The sequence below is a fragment of the Amblyraja radiata genome, chromosome 14 (genome assembly GCF_010909765.2).
Source record: "Amblyraja radiata isolate CabotCenter1 chromosome 14, sAmbRad1.1.pri, whole genome shotgun sequence".
Taxonomy (NCBI): Eukaryota; Metazoa; Chordata; class Chondrichthyes; order Rajiformes; family Rajidae; genus Amblyraja; species Amblyraja radiata.
The window spans coordinates 50,220,244-50,243,317 of NC_045969.1; the positions used below are offsets into that span (position 1 = coordinate 50,220,244).

At 42.2% G+C, this 23,074-nt stretch overlaps 1 protein-coding gene across 1 annotated transcript in view; it reads left to right on the forward strand.

Moving 5' to 3' along the window:
- The window catches only part of frmpd4 (FERM and PDZ domain containing 4), a 590,061-nt gene that overhangs the window by 264,851 nt on the left and 302,136 nt on the right, over nucleotides 1-23,074 (forward strand). Inside the window, 1 exon segment of the mRNA XM_033033329.1 lies at nucleotides 21,109-21,225. Within this exon segment, the coding sequence (XP_032889220.1) occupies nucleotides 21,109-21,225 (117 nt within the window).

Consider the following 23,074-nt stretch of genomic DNA (forward strand, 5'->3'; position numbering starts at 1 on the left):
AAATGCTCTGATAAGTATTCTTTATATTTGCAATCATCTCCTCCCCGCAAGTTGGAAATGTCTCACCTTCTCACGACTCAAGTATAAATGTCATCAGATATGCCATTACACTGCCCTCCGTCATATGCAGTTATGCCTGTGCATAAGTGCATGATTTCAAAGACTCACATAATTGCACTTGTTTGTTCCATGTTCCCACCCCTATCACAGTTTGCTAGCGTGGATTGTATTTCATGGCAATCAGTTCATGCTGATTATTCTTCAAAAGGAAAGTGAGACATAATGTAGGGTATTTGGCTGTAAATGGTGACTGTGTCCCTGGGATCGAGATGTCTTCTGGATTTCTGGATTAATATGGTGACTGAGTGGAATAAACAAATTAGGCTACCAGGCATTGATTAGTGGATATCATGATTCATATCAGTGATTAGCTGATGCAAGGAATTTAATATTTGTATGTTTGCTGATGCTACCACACTTGGTGAGATTCTGAGCGCAGAGGACAATGTAAATGTGTAGGAAGGAACTGCATATGCTGGTTTACATTGAAGATAGAGACAAAATACTGGAGTAACTCAGCGGGTCAGGCAGCATCTCTGGAGAGAAGGAATGGGTGATGGTTCGGGTCTAGACCCATCTTCAGACGGTACAGTGTCAGTGCTGAGTCAATGGGTGAGAAAGAGGAAGTATTACGTGTACTTTAGTTCATGTAACAGAAAAGTAGACTATTAGTTACATGGTGACAGATTTGACAGCGTTGATGTTATTAAAGGCCAACATACAAGTCCAGCAAGCCCTCGGGAAGACAAATGGTATATTAACCTTTGTGTAGGAAGGAACTGTAGATGCTGGTTTAAACCGAAAATAGACACAAAAAGCTGGAGTAATTCAGCGGGTCAGGCAGCATCTCTGGAGAAAAGGAATAGATGACGTTAAGGGTCTCAACCCGCTGAGTTACTCCAGCTTTTTGTGTCTATCTTCGTATATTAACCTTTGTTACAAGAGGACCTGAAGGCATTGTTTGAGAATAATGTGTGGCCGGTTAGATTGAGATGAGGAGAAACTTCTTCACTCAGAGGGTGGTGAACCTTTGGAAATCTCGACTCCAGAGAGCTGTGGAAGCTCAGTTGCTGCATTCATTCAAAACAGAGATAGCTGCATTTCTGAATGTCAAGGGAATCCAGTTGTCCAGGGGTAGCATTGGGAAAGAATGCTGAGGAAGTGTAGGTGGTCAGTGTGGGAAAGTTGGTCCAAATGACTAGAACAGCGTTTCTCAACCGGAGTTCCCTGGAACGCTGGGGTTCCACGAGAGCTCGCTATGGGTTCCAAGAGATATGGCGATAAATAGGCTAATCATATGTAAGTGCATTTTTGAGACATTTTTGTGTTTAATTTCATATTCGTAATTTTATTATGTACGGCATATTCTTGGAAAATTCTTGGATATTATAATAAAGTCTTCAACCTGTTTATCATTTAAAAGCAGGGCTGCCAACTCACACGCATTGAGCGTGAGACTCACGCATTTCGCACAATTCTCACGCCGATCACAGAATTTCTCCCGCTCAAAAAGAAATGTTTTAAATAAAATTTAAAAGAAAGAAAGTCACAAACAATTCAATTGGCCAAGGTTTCCAGATCTCCTCCACACTCGCCAATAAGAATAGTTTTCTGTCGGCGGGTTTCCCGTAACGAACGAGCAATTTGATTGCCTTAAGCCCATCGTACATTATTAATGTGCATAAGCTTGACCTTCCACAGGAATGTGATGAGAATGCTGCTTTACAGCTTGCAACTTCAACAGCTTTGCTTCCATTCCACGAGGAAAGTAAGATGCAACTATGTTCCTGATATCATCGGCCACATTACGTGTTGCAATACATAAGGACCATGCTATGTTTTGCGTGCAGTGGAAATGTAATTCATTACCTGGTCTGGGCTCAACTGGGCTGAGTCACTCCAGAATCTGTGTCCTTTTGTGCATTAATCAGTTCCTTGTTTCTACATTTTGACTTCTCTATTATTGCAGCCATAACTTACGCAAACTTCTGGCGGAATTCAGTGGAAGTTTGCTCAGATTGAGAGGGACATTAGCCTTGACACATTCACTGATCAACTCCAGTGCATCAAAAGAAACTTGGTCATTGGTCCATTGGTTACATTTTTCAAGATTTACTTCTTACAGTGCTGGAGGATGTCACATACCACGAGTAAATATTGAGCCGAAGTGTAGCCAGTATTTTCTCTGCGAGGATGTGGACCAGATGGAATGAATCTTTTTTTTTCATTTTATTAATTCCCAGAAGAACTGAAGCAGCAGCAGAACTTACTTGGTGTTGTCAAAGCTGCCTTAAACGACATAGCTTCAGTAATTGTCGCATTAATACCAGGCTTAAACAGCATTAGAGTCTATGTGTGTTGCATTTAGTATCGCTGTTGTCCTGATGGAATGTAGAACACAAAGGAATACTCTCCCTCTCTCCTGAAAAGAAGAAAGAAAATAAAACTGTGCCCCACTGTGGTGCAGCGGCAGAGTTGCTGCCTTACAGCGCCAGAGGCCCAGGTTCCATCCTGACTATGCATGCTGCCTGTACGGAGTATGTACGTAGCCCCTGTCACCTGCAGGTCAATTGGCTTTGGTAAAAAAATGTACATTGTCCCCATTGTGTAATATAGTGCTAGTGTATGGGGTGTTTCTCTCCCATTTTCAATACCCAGCCTCTCTCGTTGTCCTTTTCACTCTGCTCTGACCAAAAGTCTTATCTTAAAGCACACAAAAGCTCTGGAGTAACTCAGTGGGTCATGCAACATCCCTGGAGAACATGGATACGTCATGTCATCAGTCTGAAGAAGGGTTCACACCTGTAATGTCAACTATCCATGTTCTCCAGGGATATTGCCTGAACCACTGAGTTACTCCAGAGCTTTGTGTGCGTGGTTGTAAATTAGCATCTGCAGTTCCTGGTTTCTACATGCTGTACACCGTCCCCAGTGCAGTTAGACAGAGTGCTGTCTGACCCGAGTGCTGCCTGACCCGCTAAGTTACTCCAGAAATGTGTATCCTTTTGTGGAAACCTTCTCTTTCTTCTCTTTATTTTTGTCAGCAAGTTTGTATGTCACAGAATCATAGAGGTTTACAGCGGAAACAGGCCCTTCAGCCCAACTTGCCCACACTGGCCAACATGTCCCATCTACACTAGTTCCACCTGCCTGCATTTGAAAATTGCAAAAGCTCCCTACCGTAGGAGGGGGGACACCCCCCTCCAATATTTTCTCAACTCTCACCCAAAGTTGGCAGCCCTGTTTAAAAGTATAATAATCATAGGGAATATATTTAGCAATGTCTAGTGTGAAGCGGCCTTTAGTGGTCAGTGAACAGGAGCTTTACGTGATGGATTTGTGTATCATCAAGTGACTCACTCGAGTACAGGCACATGCACGGTCTCCATCAATCCTGTCTGTGCTTCCTGGCGTGCAGGTACAGTCCCTCTTTCACCCACGTTATTTAGTGATTTTTACCCATCATTTAGGGATGTTATATGAATTTTTTAAATTTATGTACTTTTTCTTTTATTTTTGTTAGTTTATCAAAAGTTTATTTATGTATGTTTTTGTTAGTTTATGAAAAGTTTATGTGTTTTCTCTCTCTCTCCCCTCCAAGGTTAGTTCTTCTGTTTGCCTTTATTTGCTTAATTAAGAGAGTAATAAAGGTATGTAATACCTATTCTTATGTAGGGTTTCCCTGAGACATGAAAATTATTTCAAGGATTCCGCAAGGGTAAAAAGGTTGAGAAACGCTGCTCTGGAAGATCAGGTGTGATCTTGTTTGTATCAAGTTCCAAGGACCAAGGGCCTACTCCTCTTCCCATTTATTACATTGTTACAGAAAATAACAAGCAACATTACAATACATATTTGCTGACATAAGGAACTGCAGATGCTGGAATCTTAAGCAAAACTCAAAGTGCTGGAGGAACTCAGCAGGTCAGGCAGCATCTGTGGAAGGAACGGATAGGTGATGTTTGGGTCAGGACCCTTCCTCAGACTGAAAAATACTGCTGACTTACTCCAGGACTTTGTATTTTGTTCAATGGTGTTTGGACATGGAGAGTAATCTGACAAATCTGTATTAATTGCTTATCCCCGATTGTCCTGGAAATTTATCTTAAGCAAAAGTTGTTTATAACTGAATAGTTTGCTGAACCACTGAACCACTTAAACCACATTTAAGACTCAACATTGTAAATATGAGTAACATGTGAGCTTGGCTGGATAGGGATGGAGAGGTCCCTTTCAAGAAGGATATTTGTGAGGAGCTGCATTCTTATGAAAACATGTCTGTTTTTACAGCCGACTTGTTTTTCTGAGAATTGTCCACAAATTCCTAGATTTATTCAATTCCGAATTTATTCAATCCAGTTTCTTAATTTACCTTGATAGGATTCTGCGCCGTTAATCTATAGACGAGTAATCTTGTTTCAAGGCAGTTACAGCCCTGACTAAATGGTGAATATAAAACAATGCTCTCACCTTTCATGAAAAAATTCTGATATAAATTCACCCCGACTGAAGATACCATTTTTGAACCTGTCGCAGGTATTCTTAAAGCTTGTTTGCATATGGTTGCTTCATATTTATATTCGCTGTTTGTTATCATTTCCTGATAATGCTAAAGGAAATCTTAAAAGCTTGTGTGTGCTGTATTGTTATTGGTATTGCTTATTATTGCCACCTATACATTGTTTATGAAATACTCTGCGTGCATTCTAGTCAAATCAAACTATACCGAGGGCTGGGGAGGCCCAGTCAATGGATATTTTTAATGCAGCGATAGATTCTTGATTAGTATGGGGAGAAGGCAGGCGAATGGGGGTAAGAGGGAAAGATAGATCAGCCTTGATTGAATGGGGAAGTAGACATGCTGGGTTGAATGGCCTAATTCTGCTCCTATCACTTATGAATCTATAAGTACAATCAAGTCGTACACAAGTATACATATAAGCAATGACCAGAATGCAGAATATAGATCCATAGCATTACACTGGTGCAGAGATAGTGCAGATAAAAAAGTGCAAGGTCTGAAAACAGCAGAAAAGTTATTCCTAAATCAGATGGTACTGGCTTTGAAGCTTTGGCATCATAATCAAGGACCATTGACCTTTCTTCTTTCTTCATTGTATCTGCCATCAGGCAGAAGATACAATGACGAAAGAAGAGATGTAAGTGGTATTGTTTATTTTGGTTGCTTTCCCAAGTCGGCCTGGTGAGGATGGAGTTGATTTGGGGGTGGGTGGAGGAGGGGGGACCCGCTAATGCATTATTTCATGGTTGATAGACGTCACGGATTCAGTTATGTGAAGTTTAGGTAAATGGTGAAAAATGAAATGTGTTACAAACTTGTAGCTTTTTAACATGACACTCGACTAAATGTGACCCGTTGGTGCAATCGCTGCGCAGGAGAACGGTGACTGCGCTGGCGTAAAATCGTAGCGCTATCGCGTACCGTTTTTTGCGTAAATAGAATGACCGGCAAACTGGAAGATACCAAGATCAGAATTTTAGTTATGTATAGATAGATGATTCGACAATTGAGCAATTCAAAAATAAGGTGCCATATTAGCATATGATACTTCAATTAAATAAATACTTAGAAACATAGAAAATAAGTGCAAGAGGAGGCCATTCGGCCCTTCGAGCCAGCACCGCCATTCATTGTGATCATGTCATCGTCCTCAATCAATAACCCGTGCCTGCCTTCTCCCCATATCCCTTGATTCCACTAGCCGCTAGAGCTCTATCTAACTCTCTCTTAAATCCATCCAGTGATTTGGCCTCCACTACCCTCTGTGGCAGGGAATTCCACAAATTCACAACTCTCTGGGTGAAAAAGTTTTTTCCCACCTCAGTCTTAAGTGACCTCCCCTTTATTCTAAGACTGTGGCCCCTGGTTCTGGACTCGCCCGACATTGGGAACATTCTTCCTGCATCGAGCTTGTCCAGTTCTTTTATAATTTTATATGGTTCTATAAGATCCCCCTCATCCTTCTAAACTCCAGTGAATACAAGCCTAGTCTTTTCAATCTTTTCTCATATGACAGTCCCGCCATCCCAGGGATCAATCTCGTGAACCTACGCTGCACTGCCTCAATCACAAGGAAGTCCTTCCTCAAATTAGGAGACCAAAACTGTACACAATACTCCAGGTGTGGTCAAACATCTTGCAGGCAAAGTAAAGGAAAAGTAACAATGGTTTTATTATTTGACTATTCTTTTTATTATAAAAAATCTGTAGAAGTGTTTGGTTTGTGATTTTTCTTGGATCTCCGTGCTCATTTCTCCGTTACTCTGTTTTCTCTCCCCTCCACAGTCATATTTTCCCCATGAGATTGCCCACAAATGTATAACATGTTTCAAATTACTCTTTTTTACTCTTCACTCGGGCTACACGCTCAGATCCTGCTGTAATGCTGTCGGGAGAAAAGCACAAACCAGTTTCTTCAAGTTTAAATAATAGGCCAATTCAACCTCATAATATCTTGGCTGTTCATCAAATTAGATTGACCTGACCCAATTCAAATAACACTGGCCATGAAATTCATTTAAATCTTCACCTTACAGAGCAAAGTAAAAATTACCAGACATTCTTTCCTTCAGGATGACACAATATCCTCCCAACAAATGTAAAGTAAGATTGAGCAATAGCTTTTTAATCAACACTCGACTATCTGACTTTATGTTACATTTTTCCATCAAGTGCTATTAATATTTTTTGGCATTTGCTGATGTTCAATTGCAATTCTAAAATGCTGAAAGGTGCATTTATAAAATCTCTTGTTACAACCTTCATTGGATTAAACATACCTACCCTTTTCTTGCAAAGGTGTCCTATTCACGCTAAAGTGAATCGTATTATTGACAATCGCATTATTTTTGTCACAAAGGATGATGAAAAAAATAATGGCTTTCGTCGGTTAGCTTATACTTGCATTATCTTCCTTGTAGCTACAACAACTGTCGGAACTGTCCTTTTGGCACAGCATGCTGAAGGAAGAGGAGAAACTATTTAATTTTGCCAGCCCATCAAAGCCACACTATATCTAATATGCCACTGTCAGAATGATCAGGGAAGTTCAGTTCTGAGCTGAGTTAGCTCCTTTTGGCAATCATGACAATGAAAATTTTAAAAATCCACTGGAAAATTTACTAAATTCTCCTGATAGCTAAAGGAAAGATGGAATGTGGATTTTTGATCCGCCGGCCCGCGGCCTACAACAACTTTACGCCACGGACTGCGGAGCTTCTAGCCGCGGGCGTGGCGTACGGAGCTTGGGATCCCTTGTTGGGGACCCCTGGAGGAGAAGAGCTCCGACTCGCCGGCTTCAACATCATGTAGCCAGCGGACTGCGGAGCTTCTAGCCTGCGGGAGCGGCGGGAACTTACTTACAATCCGGAGCGGGATCCCTTGCCGGAATCCCTGGAAAAGAACTCCGACCGCCGGCCTGCAGCATACGTCATCCTGAAGCCACGGTCTCTGGTAGGGAAGCGCCGATTCGGGACTTACCATCCCGACGAGAGGGCCGTGTCATCTGGCTGCCCGCAGCGGCGACTGCGGAGGTTATGGCCCGACCACGGGGGGAAAATGGAGATGGACTGACTGTACTTTGTGCCTTCCACCACAGTGAAGAATGCTGTGGCGGATGTTTGTGTTAAATATTTTATTGTGTATTGTGTGTTCTTTTTTATTGTACCGTTGCTGGCAAATTCATTTCACTTGCACTTTATTGTGTATGTGATGAATAAATCTGATTGATTGATTGACCTGACATGACTTACCTACATTAAAATCCCTGGTTGTCAATTCCCGTCGAGCTAATTAGACGAGTCCCTTGGATACGGCTGATCATGGCAGAGTATAAAATCAAGGGGCAAAAGGAGAAAATGAGAATTGTTCCTTGTTTTAATGCATACCATATGAAATAATAATCACAACATGGTGACAATATCTCCACAGCAAACATAATCGCCCATAAACTAATTATGTTTAAACAAGATTTGAAATGTGCATATACTCTTCATATATTGTTTCATGGAATGCTGTACCAAAAATGACGTGTGAGATTAATGTTACCAATTTATTTTTCACTGAGTGGCTAAAAGCCCTGGTACACTGTTACAAACAGTAGCTGTGAAAACTGTTATGGCATCGTGTTTCAGTATTTATTCTTTGTTATCCCTAAGGATGTTTTCCAGGTTGCTGGTTAAAAGCCTTCTCAGTATGCTTCAGGTATCAATGTTCATTTCTGTGTTGAGCAGTAGTCCATATTGCTCACAAGATGTTTTAGTCAACGATACAGCCCTCTAATATTTACTTCAGTCCTTTCTAATTTGATACTTAATTGAATCTGAAATGTGTTTTTGAATGGCAAGTGGAAGTAAACTCACACATGTACTTCTGTCCTGGGCCTCCTCTGCTGTCAGAGTGAGGCCAAACGCAAATTAGAGGAGCAGCATCTTATATTTCGCTTGGGCAGCTTACACCCCAGTGGTAAGATTATTGATTTCTCTAACTGCAAGTAACCCTTGCTTTCCCTCTCTCTCTGTTGCTCCCCCACCATACTTCTCCAACTAATTTCATTAATCCTCCTGATTAATTTTACTGTTTGTGTGCCTCGTTGTCACCTTCCCCTCAGCCAACAATGAAACATTCTACATTTCCTTGAGCGTTGTCTGCTTTGATCTGTTGTTCTCGCACCTTACATTCTCTTTGTACCCATCCATATCTCTAGTTTCCTTCTCTCTGACTGTCAGTCTGAAGAAGGGTCTCGACCTGAAACGTCACCCATTCCTTCTCTCCATGGATGCTGCCTGGCCCACTGTGTTACTCCAGCATTTTGTGTCTATCTTCAGTGTAAATCAGCATCTGCAGTTCCTTCCTACACATAGAAACATAGAAACATAGAAATTTGGTGCAGGAGTAGGCCATTCGGCCCTTCGAGCCTGCACCGCCATTCAATATGATCATGGCTGATCATCCAACTCAGTATCCCGTACCTGCCTTCTCACCATACCCTCTGATCCCCTTAGCCACAAGGGCCACATCTAACTCCCTCTTAAATATAGCCAATGAACTGGCCTCGACTACCCTCTGTGGCAGAGAGTTCCAGAGATTCACCACTCTCTGTGTGAAAAAAGTTCTTCTCATCTCGGTTTTAAAGGATTTCCCCCTTATCCTTAAGCTGTGACCCCTTGTCCTGGACTTCCCTAACATCGGGAGCAATCTTCCTGCATCTAGCCTGTCAAACCCCTTAAGAATTTTATAAGTTTCTATAAGATCCCCTCTCAATCTCCTAAATTCTAGAGAGTATAAACCAAGTCTATCCAGTCTTTCTTCATAAGACAGTCCTGACATCCCAGGAATCAGTCTGGTGAACCTTCTCTGCACTCCCTCTATGGCAATAATGTCCTTCCTCAGATTTGGAGACCAAAACTGTACGCAATACTCCAGGTGTGGTCTCACCAAGACCCTGTACAACTGCAGTAGAACCTCCCTGCTCCTATACTCAAATCCTTTTGCTATGAAAGCTAACATACCATTCGCTTTCTTCACTGCCTGCTGCACCTGCATGCCTACTTTCAATGACTGGTGTACCATGACACCCAGGTCTCTCTGCATCTCCCCTTTTCCTAGTCGGCCACCATTTAGATAATAGTCTGCTTTCCTGTTTTTGCCACCAAAATGGATAACCTCACATTTATCCACATTATACTGCATCTGCCAAACATTTGCCCACTCACCCAGCCTATCCAAGTCACCTTGCAGTCTCCTAGCATCCTCCTCACAGCTAACACATTGTTCTTTCCCTTCAGATTTAATTGACAGATTATAAAATCGTTTGTGAGCTCTACGTGTCCCATTGAAATGAATATCCGGTGAGCTGTTGGATTTGGGGTGTTTGGAAATAAGTCACGGAAGCTAATTATTAATTTGGCTTGGGCAAGTGGAAAGAGTTCACAGTGATGTGGACTTTAACGTCTGATGATGGAAATGGACAGTACTGTGGTTAAGATGATATGTAGTGAATAAAGGCTGATAGCATCTCCAATGCAGCTGCGGACAATCGAAAATAAAGTTATTCTCAGTAGCTGAAGTAGTTATAAACACAATTTAAAATGCGTGGTTGTAGATCTGCAGCATTGGGTGCAGCAAAGAGTTGCATTGAAATAAACTTGAATTTACTTTTGTGTAAGGAGGAACTGCAGCTGCTGGTTTAAACCAAAGATAGACACAAAAAGCTGTAGTAACTCAGTGGGTCAGACAGCATCTCTGGAGAGAAGGAATGGGTGACTTTTCAGGTCGAGACCCTCCTTCAGACGGCGACGTTTCGGTTTGAGACCCGTCAAACTGCTTCAGACAGAATTTAAATTTGTTGGCCTTTGGAATGGTGGGAGTTTCCTCTCTTCTTTCCCAGCTCTGTGCACCACGTAATGCTATCCCCCAGCTGTAATCATATGACCTGCCAGGATAACTCAGTGTTAATTAGACAGCCAGTGGATCCTGACACTGGGCAGGATGGTCTGTCATATTCGATGGTCAATCAAGTATCAGTCAGTCTGATACCTGAGTCAGGTAACTCAGCAGGACAGGCAGCATCTCTGGAGAAAAGGAATAGGTGACGTTTCGGGTCGAGACCCTTCTTTCGACTGAGAGTCAGGGAAAAGGGAAACAAGAGATCTAGCATCTATACCTCTCTCTCTATATCTAATAATAATAATAATACATTTTATTTATGGGCGCCTTTCAAGAGTCTCAAGGACACCTTACAAAAATTGAGTATGTAGAGGAAAAACATGTAAGGGGAATGAAATAAATAGTAGAGACATGACTAGTACACAAAGTAAAGACAGAATTCAATACAAAACACAGTATGAGGCAATTAATGCACAGATGAAAAGGGACGGGGACGTGGGGCTAAGGATAGGCAGAGGTGAAGAGATGGGTCTTGAGGCGGGACTGGAAGATGGTGAGGGACACGGAATTGCGGATCAGTTGGGGGAGGGAGTTCCAGAGCCTGGGAGCTGCCCTGGAGAAGGCTCTGTCCCCAAAACTGCGGAGGTTGGACTTGTGGATGGAGAGGAGCTGATGTGGATCTGAGGGACCGTGAGGGTTGGTAGGGGGAGAGGAGGTCAGTGAGATATGGGGGGGCCAGATGGTGGAGGGCTTTGTAGGTGAGGACCAGGATTTTGTAGGTGATCCGGTGGGAGATGGGAAGCCAGTGAAGTTTTTTGAGGACTGGAGTGATGTGATGCCAGGATTTGGTGTGTGTATATATCTATACCTATATCTCTCATTCCTTTTCCCTTGACCCTCAGTCTGAAGAAGGGTCTCGGCCCGAAACGGCACCCATTACTTCTATCCATAGATGCTGCCAGTCCCGCTGTGTTACTCCTGCTTTTTGTGTCTATCTTAAGTAAAAACCAGGCAATGTAGTAAGAACAAGGCTCAACTGAGAAGATAAGATGCAAACTGATTTAATTGTTTGCACTGCACCAAAAGCAGTGTTTACAATCCAAGTGGAATTCTAAATTTGAATTCTTGTGTACTGGAAACGGCAGGAGGGGGTAATTATTAATTTTCTCCGTTACTGTGTACATGCGGAAGAATCTTTGACAGCTGACTTAACCATACTCCAGGCTTTGGCAGCTGTCGAATTTGTCAAAGATTGCTTCTGAATGTATTTGATAATTAGAAACATTACAAACTATTAAACATCAATTGGGCAATTAAAAAAAATCTTAAAAGCACTTAAAAAAATTAAAAGCATTTAAGCAAGCACACTTATTCAAAAGCTAAATTACCTAGTTTAGTTCAGCTTAGTTAAGTTCAGTTTATTGCCACGTGTACCGAGGTACAGTGAAAAGCTTTTGTTGCGTGCTATCCAGTCAACAGGAATACAGTACATGATTACAATCGATCCATTTACAGTGATATGGGAATAACGTTTAGTGCAAGGTAAAGCTAGCAAAGCCCAATCAAGGATAGTCCGAGAGTCCCCAATGAGGTAGATGGTAGTTCAGCACTGCTCTCTGGTTGCGGTGGGACTCGGGACTTACCCACTGCCTTGCTCACATTCCACTCTGTCAAAGTGAATGGATTCAAGGTGTTGGGCGCGGATACAAGAGGCAGAATCCCTAGTATAACTGCTGGGGAGTTGCAGCACAATTCATAAGTGATAGGTGCAGAATTAGACCATTCGGCCCATCAAGTATACCCTGCCATTCAGTCATGCCTGATCTATCTATCACTCTTAACCCCATTCACCTGCCTTCTCCCCATAACCCCTGACACCCACACTAATTAGTAAGTATCTATCTATCTCTGCCTTAAAAATATCCATTTACGGCCTCCACAGCCACAACCCCTACATTCCAGACAGAGTCCAGTGTCAGATAAACAGAGGTAAAGAGCTGGCCGAGGGTTTGTGACTTGAACATTCTTACAAGAATCCAAAACCTGGCAGCAGTGGTTCTGAACACCATTGAGTTAGGTAGTCACCATCAGATATATTTTTTTCTATACCAAAGTCATGCTCACTGTTATAATTTGCATCTCTGCATCAATGATTACATTAGCGGGGAAAGGCAGGAAGTGAAAGAAAATAATGTTTTGTTATTGTGTTTGTATTCTGTAGGATGTGCGGTTGTAATTGTAACTGTGTTGCTTCCTGTTGGCCTGAACATCAGGGCATACTATTAGTGTGTAATAGCCATGTTATTTATGATCTTGATTTTATTTCAAATTTCCATCCTTGGAATGTTTTATGCTTCAAGTGCCTTGGCATTCAAATTGGGTGATGATTATGTTCACAAGTTCATAAGTTATAGGAGCAAAATTAGGCCATTTGGCCCATCAAATCTACTCTGCCATTCAATTATTGCTCTTTCTCTCTCAACTCCATTCTCCTGCCTTCTTCCCCTAACCCCTGACACCCGTAGTAATCAAGAATCTATTAATCTCTGTCTTTAAAATATCCATTGACTTGGCCTCCACAGCCTTCTGTTTCCACAGATTCACCATCCTGTGACAAAGTAAATTCCTCCTCATCTCCTTCCTAAAAGAACGTCCTTTTATTCTGAGGCTATGACTGGTCCTAGAGTCTCCCACGAGTGGTAACATCCTCTCCACCCAATCTATCACCCCGCAACCATGTAAAAACAGCCTAGTCTCCTGTAGTCGGCGAAAAAATCGCCTAAGTGGGACAGGGGCTTTACCTTTCTTTTTTTCTCATCAGACCTTGGTACAGAATGGTTCTATTCTCAGTAACACGATAATTCAGAAATATTTCTCTTGATAGTGAGGGGAAAATTGTGTACATTAATCCACAATAATCGTTTTAAATCTAGGTCAACATTTGCTTCTGCACTCAATGTTTGTGATACAAAACTAAGGTTAACAATATCCATATTGTAAATATCCATCACATTCGATCTAGAGTGTTTACTGAGTGGACCATAGAATAAGTATCACGGTGACAGAAATCCTAAAACAAAATACCCACTCCATATCTCTTGTCAGCCTCTCCCCTGACTCTCAGTCTGAAGAAGAATCTCGACCAAAACATCACCCATTTCTTCTCTCCAGAGATGCTGCCTGTCTCGCTAAGTTCCTCCAGCATTTTGTATCTATATTCAGGGAATATACACTTGAGTTTTGGTAGAAGATCGAATTGAATTGAATATTATATTGTCACATGTGACAAGTCACGGTGAAATTATTTGCTTGCTCACCCAAGGTATGCAAATAGTCGCACATAAATGGCCCTTACAGAGATATACCCCCCCCCCCCCGCCCCCCCAGTGCCACATCCCCCTTTGTCCTTCCTCCCCCCCCCCTCCCACACGCGCCCCCCCCCCACGCTGGGTCTTCCATAGTCCATTGTCCATTGTTCTTCTCCCACCCTCACGGCGGTCCCCCCACTCCGGGTCCTCCTTTGTTCCTTCCCTCGCCAGTGGCGTCCTCACTTCCACGTGTCAGCCCTCGTCCATTGGTCAGCACCTCTGTAAATACGCTCTTCTAAAGCCTACCTCCCAGTCTAGTTCAGTAAATAACACTGACAAGCACAGGAACAACTAACATTTATTTTTAGATTGAACAGCAAATTCCCCTATACGATACCTAAACCATCGCGAGTTCGTTCCTTGTCTCTGCCTGGCCAAGCCCTTCAGCCTCTTGCAAGTAGACACACTCGAAAAGGTCACGCAGTCCCAAGTGCTCCTCCAGAAGATCAACATCGATCTAAAATGGAGCTACATTTTGTAGGTCCACGAACCTTGAGGGGCCGAACTACACATGGGTGGTCTCTTTACAGTCCAATCAAACATATTAATTACATCAATACATTATTGACGGTGCTCCAAACCAATTACAGAGTCTTCCATACAATGTTTCTGGCAGAAGCTTCGGGAAGGAAGCTAACTAACTGAATAATGCAACATTCACCCTGGAATTCAAAACAATCCTGCCAGGGCTTAACACTTTGGCCAATCAACAAACATCAAGGTAACTGAATTGCAACATTATTTACATTATTTACAATTCTGGGACCTAGACTTCTGGGCACCAGTCAGCAACTTGTGACTTCTGCAGAATTAACCATCAGGCCTTGTAAATGCATGGATTCTGTTCTTTATTTTGATTCTATTCCGGCTCCATTTTGGCCAGGATTTACACCTCCATCGACCGCCGCACCGACCTCTCCACTCACACTGCTGGGTCCACTCCGCACGCCTCCATTGTGCTGACCCAGGCCCCAGCCCCAGGCTCCGTCGACCCAGGCTCCGATAGCCGCGGACTTCGTCGACCCACGAGGCTCCGCCTCCGACTCGCAAGGCACGTGCTTCGGCTTCTCAGCGGCACCTGTGGAAAGTGTCTGCCTCAGCGGCACCTCTGGATGGCCAAAGATATACACTAAGAAAGATATACACTAAGAAAACCACTTTTAGCATGAATAAACGTTCCAAGAACAATTGAAATAAGAGAACATTTTGTCCAACGCCAGTGCAGGATGGAAGTGGCCAGTAATCATATAATCGAGTAATCTCAGTCTGAAGAAGGGTCTTGACCCAAAACGTCACCCATTCCTTTTTTCAAAAGATGCTACTTGTTACTCCAGCATTCTGTATCTATCTTTAGTGGCTAGTAATCAGTCAAATTAGAGTTAAACGTTGCTATGAGAGTGCAAGCAATTTGGTAAAACAAGTATTGGATGGTTCTAATGATAAACTTGTAAACATTTCATACAAAAGATGAAAATTCAATTGCATATCGCCTGTCTTGTTTTAGGACTTGTTTTATGGCTTCTGCAGTCTTTAAAATTTGAACTTTTAAGGAAATTTACATTAGGGCACAAGCGTGCCAATGTTTGCCAGCCATGACTTCAAGAGGAAAATAAGGCAGAGTTAGTCTTGAGATAGGAAGCAATTTTTCTCAGTCTTTTAAAACCAAATTATCCCAAGTGAGACAGTGACTGGGCCAGACCCCTTTCTGCTTCAATAATATCATTAATTCACTGGGAAGGGCTCACTATAAAATTACTCGTTCCCTCATTATTCCTCTCAACTTGCTAAACAAAATAGTCGCTTAGACAATACAACTGGTGATAAAGGAGATGACTGCATCAGTGCACAAATACCATCAACCTCTTGTCTCCCATCTTCGTGAATGCACTAACTCATTTAGAAATGTAGATTGATGATGCTATTAAGAGAGTAGACAGCGTAATGTAATGTGAATGCATCAAAGACTACCTGCAAAATCCAAAGTAATTCCTGGATTTATGTAATAGATACATACTGAATCATGGGAAATGTTAATCACCAAATTCTGGTCTCATATTTAATAAGAACGGGCATAAGTGTGTCGATCTTTAATTCTTCAGATTTGAAAGACATTTACTTCATTTCCAGTCTGGCTTTAATTTCACGTTGAAGAGATGAAGGCAGATTCCCCATGTTTTTCGTCTACTTGAAATTCAGCCTTACGTTAATATTCAGTCATTCATAAGAAACCCCAACAGTAATGTTTGTGAAGTTACTTCTGATGTTTAAAATAACAAGTTCCAGATGTGGAGAGTGTATTATATCCCCTTGTTGATTCAAAACTACTGGATTAACCTCCTGTCACTGACTGTCACACATGAGATGGGACGGGAAAAAGCCAAAAACAACAGTTCTTGAAAGCAAGGCAGATCAGGAACTGCACTGACATGAGACATGTCAGCTATTCTGCAGTGAGCAATTTTTCTGCTTCATTACTTTGTGATTTTTGGTCATTGATTTACTCAGAAGCAACAAACAGAAGTATCTAGTCTGAAGAAGGGATTCGGACCGAAAAGTTGCCTATTTCCTTTGCTCCTTAGATGCTGCCTCACCCGCTGAGTTTCTCCAGCATTTTTGTCTACTTTTTTGTCTCATTCTTATAACCTACTCTGTCTGCTGTACACAGTGGATACGATATAAAGAGCCTGTACTGTAGGACTTATATCCCACAGGAGCAGTAATCAAAAGTGAACATGATCTCTGTCACCAGACAGGAGCATATTATTGGAAATCAATTTGTAATAGAATATGATACATTATGAAGCATTAAAGTTAAACTTAATAAATCTACATGCAAGTCGCAAGGATCGGTGAACACAGTATCCATCCTATATGTGTAGGGAAGAACTGCAGATGCTGGTTTAAATCGAAGGTAGACCCAAAATGCTGGAGTAACTCAGCGGGTCAGGCATCATCTCCAGCACTTTTGTCTACCTCCGATTTTCCAGCGTCTCCAGTTCCTTCTTAAATATCTAGCATTCCTGATTGTTCTATGCATTAGCACCTTCAGCAACAGGCTGGTTCCACCAAGATGCAGTACAGAACGTCACAAGAGATCCTTCTGCCCTGTGGCTATCAAACTGCACAACCCCTCCCCCTTTTGTCGTGGGGTAGACTGATTCCCCTCCCCCCCAACCCCCTCTCCCTAATCTTTGCACATCTTTGCACATCCGCAATCTTTGCACTCGTCACTTTAATTTCATGTTTGATGCATTTTGTGTTTTATGGCTGTTGGCAGATCAATTTCCCTCCTGGATAAAGTTCTATCATATTGTTACGTTGTATATTGATTGCTGGGGCGAGATAAGGTATTCAACAAGCCGTTGAGCTGAACGGGGATAGATTTGGCCATAGGCACTCATATTTTGTAGCTTAACAAAGCAAAGGTTCTGGATCCTAGTACTTCCATGTTGGGTAGCATTAGCATCCCAAAATGGAGGTCCCAAGAAAAAAAAATCCAGAAATGCATTCAGGAAAATTTTCATTGAGTGGTGAGAAGGCAGCACGTCCTCCTTTCCCAAGTTGAAGGAACGATGTGAACATAATTTCTTTATTCCCGGTGGTGAGCTGCCCTTTTGACCAATTTCAGTCCTTCTGGTAAAAATCTTCCCACATTGCCCCCACATCCAGACAAAATGAAGGATGAGCATTATGTATTTCCACGTCAGAGCGACAAAGAACATGGATGTACACACATAAGAGAAAGTTAGTTGAGTATGAGCCTTGCGCTTTTCATTTTACATTTGGGAAAGAAAGGGGTCTGCATTTCTGCCGGTAAACATGATTACCTTTAGTTAATCAAATTGCAGGCTCAATATGTCTGAGAAGCAGGAGCCATGCTGCTGAATTTGGATGTGGTAGAAAGCCAAGAAATGCAGATTTTAAAAAAACTGGTCTTCTGGTATTGATGGTGAGTGTACAAAACGTAGCTGCAGAAGCTGATGTCCATGTAGTTCTTTTCCAGTTAGGTTTCATCTCTATCATGTTTAGTAACATTTTGTCTATTGTGGACATTTGCTGATCCTTACAATCCTACTGAAAATGTAATAAGTTAATGTCATCCTGACCTTTTCTGAATCTTCTTCTTCTTCTTGCGTATGTAGGACAACTTGTTCTATTTGATCTTATTTGATTGTGCACGCCAGGTTGATTGGATTCGTCGAAACAGGGCGGACCACGCGAAGGTTGCAATCTTCCACCCCACCTTTTCTGAATAAAACACAGGAGCAAAATGAAACTGTCCCACTTACGCGATTTTTTTTCAGCGACTTGGCTGTCCCCACATGATCGGTGACGCGATGAATGTTAGCATAATTTAAGGGTCATCAATGGATATGGTTTTGTAGAAATTTAGTTCTTGCCTTGTGCCTTGGTCGAATGGCCAATTTCAAGTTGACATAATTAGTCCACTATATAGAAAACTAGAAGGCATCAGAACAGTGCCTGATTCCTTGTTATGTAGTTCAGTGCTAGCAGGCAACCAGCAGCATCCCTCGGGAAAATCTCCCATCCATTTTCTAATGTATCTCCATCCCTTCCCCAACCTTCACCATAACATGGAATAAACCTAATTTCCCTTTCCCACTTCTGACAAAAGGTCTTTGATTTAAAAGTTCCACTCTATTTCTCTTTCCATAGAAGTTGCCTGACCTCCAGGGCTTTTTTATTTGTTTGGTTTTGATTTCTTACAAATTTGTGTCGTAAAGCAGATTCCACCTAGAGTCCCAAGGTACATATACCAAGCCTTCACTTGATGGACACAAACATGCAAGTGAGGATCTCCAATGAGTGTTTCCCAAGTTGTTAAGATACAATGGTTTCAATGCATAACTGAGGCAGAGATAATAATTGATAGAGTCAGAGAGTATTGCTTGTCCTCAGGTGACCACGTTCATCTGGCCCATTAGCCCAACAGGATGTTCTCAGCACCCTGGGCATAGACCAGAACAGGAGCTCACTGTAGCATAACAAAGGAAAGGTTCTGGATACTGGTACTTCCATGTGAGATAGCATTAGCATCCAAAAATGGAGATTTCAAGGAAATAAAATCTAGAAATGCATTCAGGAAAGTTTTCTTAGAATGGTGAGAATGCACAACTTCCTACCAAGCCTCGCCAACAGTCTGTCTGTCCTTAATCCTTTTTTAAATTATTTTTAGTGTGTTTTTAAGGTTTGTGTTAATGTTTTCTGGTTTGTTTTATGTGGGGGGGGGGGGGGAGGGGGGAGGGGGAAACTTTTTTTGTTGAATACCTTGCCGGAGATGCGATTGTTTCCCGGGTCGTATCTCCGGTCGCTCTGCGGCGTAACATCGTGGAGCTGGAGGTCTTGCTCAGGGCTGACTTTGAGCCCCACCGCGGGGCATGGACTTAACATCGGGGCCGATTCCTTGCCTGGGATCGACTCTCCAACCACGGCCTGCGGACTTTAACATCAAGGGCTCACAGCCTCGGATGAGAGGCCGACGTCGGGAGCTCCAATGACGCAGAAGGTTCGACAAGCCCCGAACCGTGGTCCGATCGCCCGGCGTGGGGAGCTGAGATTCCCCCCCCCCCCTCGATGTGGGAGCTTGATCGCCCTGAACGTGGAGGGTCCGTCGCCAGCTACGGGAGTAAGATCGTCCCGTCAACGGAAGGCTCGAGGCTCCCGACCGCGGGAGCACAAAGAAAGGAAGATATTGTACTTTTTTTTTCCGCCTTCCATCACAATGAGGGATGTGGAGGAGTCACTGTGGTGGATGTTTATGTTAAAATGTATCTTGTGTGTTCTGGTGCTTTTTATTAGTATGACTGTATGGCAAAATTCCTCGTATGCTGCAAAACATACTTGGCTAATAATGTATGATTATGATTATGATGAATGACTAATGTGAACAGCATTCCTCTATTCCTGGGCATAGACCAGAACGGGAGATCACTGGCCTCTTCAGTAACACTGCCAGATCCCCTCACTTAAGATATCTTGTGATTTATAGTTCCCTTTTATTTGGTCGTCCTTTCCCCTTATCTCACAATTCTGAAGGTTTGAACACAATAAGTATTATTATGCATTGTACTACATTTTAAACAGCTTGTTCTGAAATATTCAACATCTTACTATGATCATGTATCCTATCATGTCTTGTGGTTGAATTACATTCATGGCATTTTACTGGGGCAGCTAATGTATTTAAAACTGCAGCCTCTGCCATTAGTGATATCATTCACGATAGTCCTCCAATACAATCATGATTACATAGTATAAGAATATTAAAGGCATTTGCTTATGGTTGGAATTCTGTTTCTGAAATCTGCCTTGGCAATAACCCATAGCTAACACAAACAATGAACAAAGATGTCATTCCATCTGTTGCGGTGTTTGTGTAAGAATTAAACACGTTAATAAAAGTAAAGCAAATCTTTACAAGATGGTCAAAACTATAAATGTGATTGTTCCTGCAACTGCGGATGAAGTCTTGTTCCATAATATAAAAGGATACTTAAGCCCTGCTTGATTTACGACTTGTAATGGTTTGTAAAGTTGAAAGCAGGCATATTAATCATTCTTAACTGTGCATATAATTCCACTGATACATTTTAATCCTATTAGACTAATGTGTTGAACTCCATTATGTTTGAGAGATGTGAAATTATGCTTATTAAGTAACGTTGTAATAAAAAACTTAATGCAGCTTCTCTGGCCCGACTAACATGAGATCATGTAAAGAGAAAATGAATATATTTTCGAAAAGATGGTGATTTTGTTTTGGTTCAAATGCAGTCCTGTTTATTAAAAAGATTCAATGGCGTTAAATACTCCAAAACCCATTTTGAGTTGCTTATTCAAACGAAAGAAATGCTTTGCATTTACATAATGTCCTTATGACTTGAATCCATCCCAAAGCAATAAGCAACCAATTATGTACTTTTGCATTGTAATTTCATCTAATGGTGAGAAATGCTGCAATTAGACCTGTCTTTATGGAATTTTGAATGCGCTTGGATGTTCTTGACGTTTTTGTGTAAGCAACCATTTTACGGTTTACTGGAAGATTTGGTGACCTCATTTACTGTAGATGGTCACCAAATCTACAAGGTAAATTACCCTGCCATTCAATGATGTTAGCAAGTGTCGGCTTATGATGAACATTATACTGCACCCTTCATTGGTCCTTTTTGTGGCCACTGAGGAATGAAATATGTAGTGAAATAATTGATATTCAACTTCTAACTTCATTGTTTTGTTCTACATTTCTAGCCACAGAAGCAAGTCTTCAAACTGGTTACCTTCTCCACCGATCTGGAACTCTTCTCCGGGGCTTCCCTATGGATGGGAGATGGCCACTACAAAGGACGGCAGAGATTACTACATCAAGTAGGTTTAAAGGCCTGTCTTTGGTTGCATCTATTGTTTCTTGCTTCACAGAGGTGTCTGCAGCCACAGCAAATCTACAAAATATTGGGGATTTTGATCCCGTTACCCCAGACAAGAGCATATCACCAACAGCAAGTGAACATAAACATTTCTGGGTTTGTTTTATGAATTATTCATTTTTCAGGGTCTGGGAGACACTGGCAAAGCCTGTCGCTAACTGCCCTTGGGAAATTGGTGGCGAATCTCTGCCTTGTGCTGTTGCACTCCTGGGTATACTAGATATAGCTCTTAGGGCTAACAGAATCAAGGGATATGGGGAGAAAGCAGGAACGGGGTACTGATTGTGGATGATCAGCCATGATCATATTTAATGGCGGGGCTGGCTCGAAGGGCCAAATGGCCTGCTCCTGCATCTATTGTCCATGAGTACACCCTAAGTGTTGTTTTGCAGAGAGGTCCAGGATTTATACTCAGCGATGGTGAAAGATCATCAATGTATTTCCAAGTCAGGATGGTGTGCAACTTGGAGGGGAGCTTGAAGGTGGTGATGGTCCTGACTTTGGCAGGGGCTGTCAGACTAGCCTGAGTCACACAGCAGTGCTGGGTGGGTTGAAAGACATTGTTAGATTAGTGCTTGGTTAGATGTATTGAGCTTGTTAAATGTTATTATTATTGTTGTCAATTCACCCGAATTAATACCACAGCAATGAAATAAGTAACTACTTTGAATTTAGTTATGGGCAGTTGTCCATTTATGAAAATCCAATGTCCAACCATAATAATAAATGAATTTATATCATAACCACCGTGACCTTATCGAACCGACCTCAGGATGCTTCAGTAAGAGGATGAATCATATTACAGATACAGTGCTGAAACAGGCCCTTTGGCCCATCGAGTCTGTGCCGACCCGCACACTAACACTATCCTACACACACTTGGGACAATTTACAATTATACCAAGCCAATTAACCTACAAACCTGTACATCTTTGGAGTGTGGAAGGAAACTGAAGCACCCGGGAGTACGTACAGACTCCGTGCATACAGCACCCGCGGTCAGAATTGAACCGGGTCTCTGGCGCTGTAAGGCAGCAACTCTAACGCTGCACCACCGAGCCGCCAAATCAACTGGACACTAATCACAATCCCACCCTGACAACTGAGGAAATTTAGATGCATATAATTGAATAAATCTGCGATTGAAAGTTGTGATTGAGAACGACGGCCACGAAAGTACTAGACCCAACAAACCCATGGTTCACTCAACCCTTTGTGGAAATGAAGTATATCATTCTTATTAGATATGGCTTACATTTGACTCCAGACCAAATATTGTGGTCAGCCCTTAATGTCTCCCCGATTCAGGGACAAATAGAGAGCAATAAATGTTATCATTTCATGCAGAGGTCAAAAGTGATATTCACATCCTGTGGGTAAAAATTAACTTGTCTGATTTTATCCAGACTTTCTGTTAAGTGATTTCCTTTGAATTAAATCAAGCATCTCAATTTAGATTAGTTCAGTTGGAGATACAGCGCAGAAACAGGCCCTTTGGCCCACGGGGCCCGCACCAACCAGCGATCTCTGCATATTAACACTATCCTACACACACTAGGGACAATTTTTACATTTGCCAAACCAATTTACTTACATATCTGTACGTCTTTGGAGTGTGGGAGGAAACCGAAGATCTCGGAGAAAACCCATGCAGGTCACGAGGGAGAACGTACAAACTCCGTTCAGACAGCACCCGCGGTCAGGATTGGACCCGGGTCTCTCTGCACACGCTGTAAGGCAGCAACTCTACCGCTGCTCCACTGTGCTGCCTAAAGAAAGACTTCCGTTAG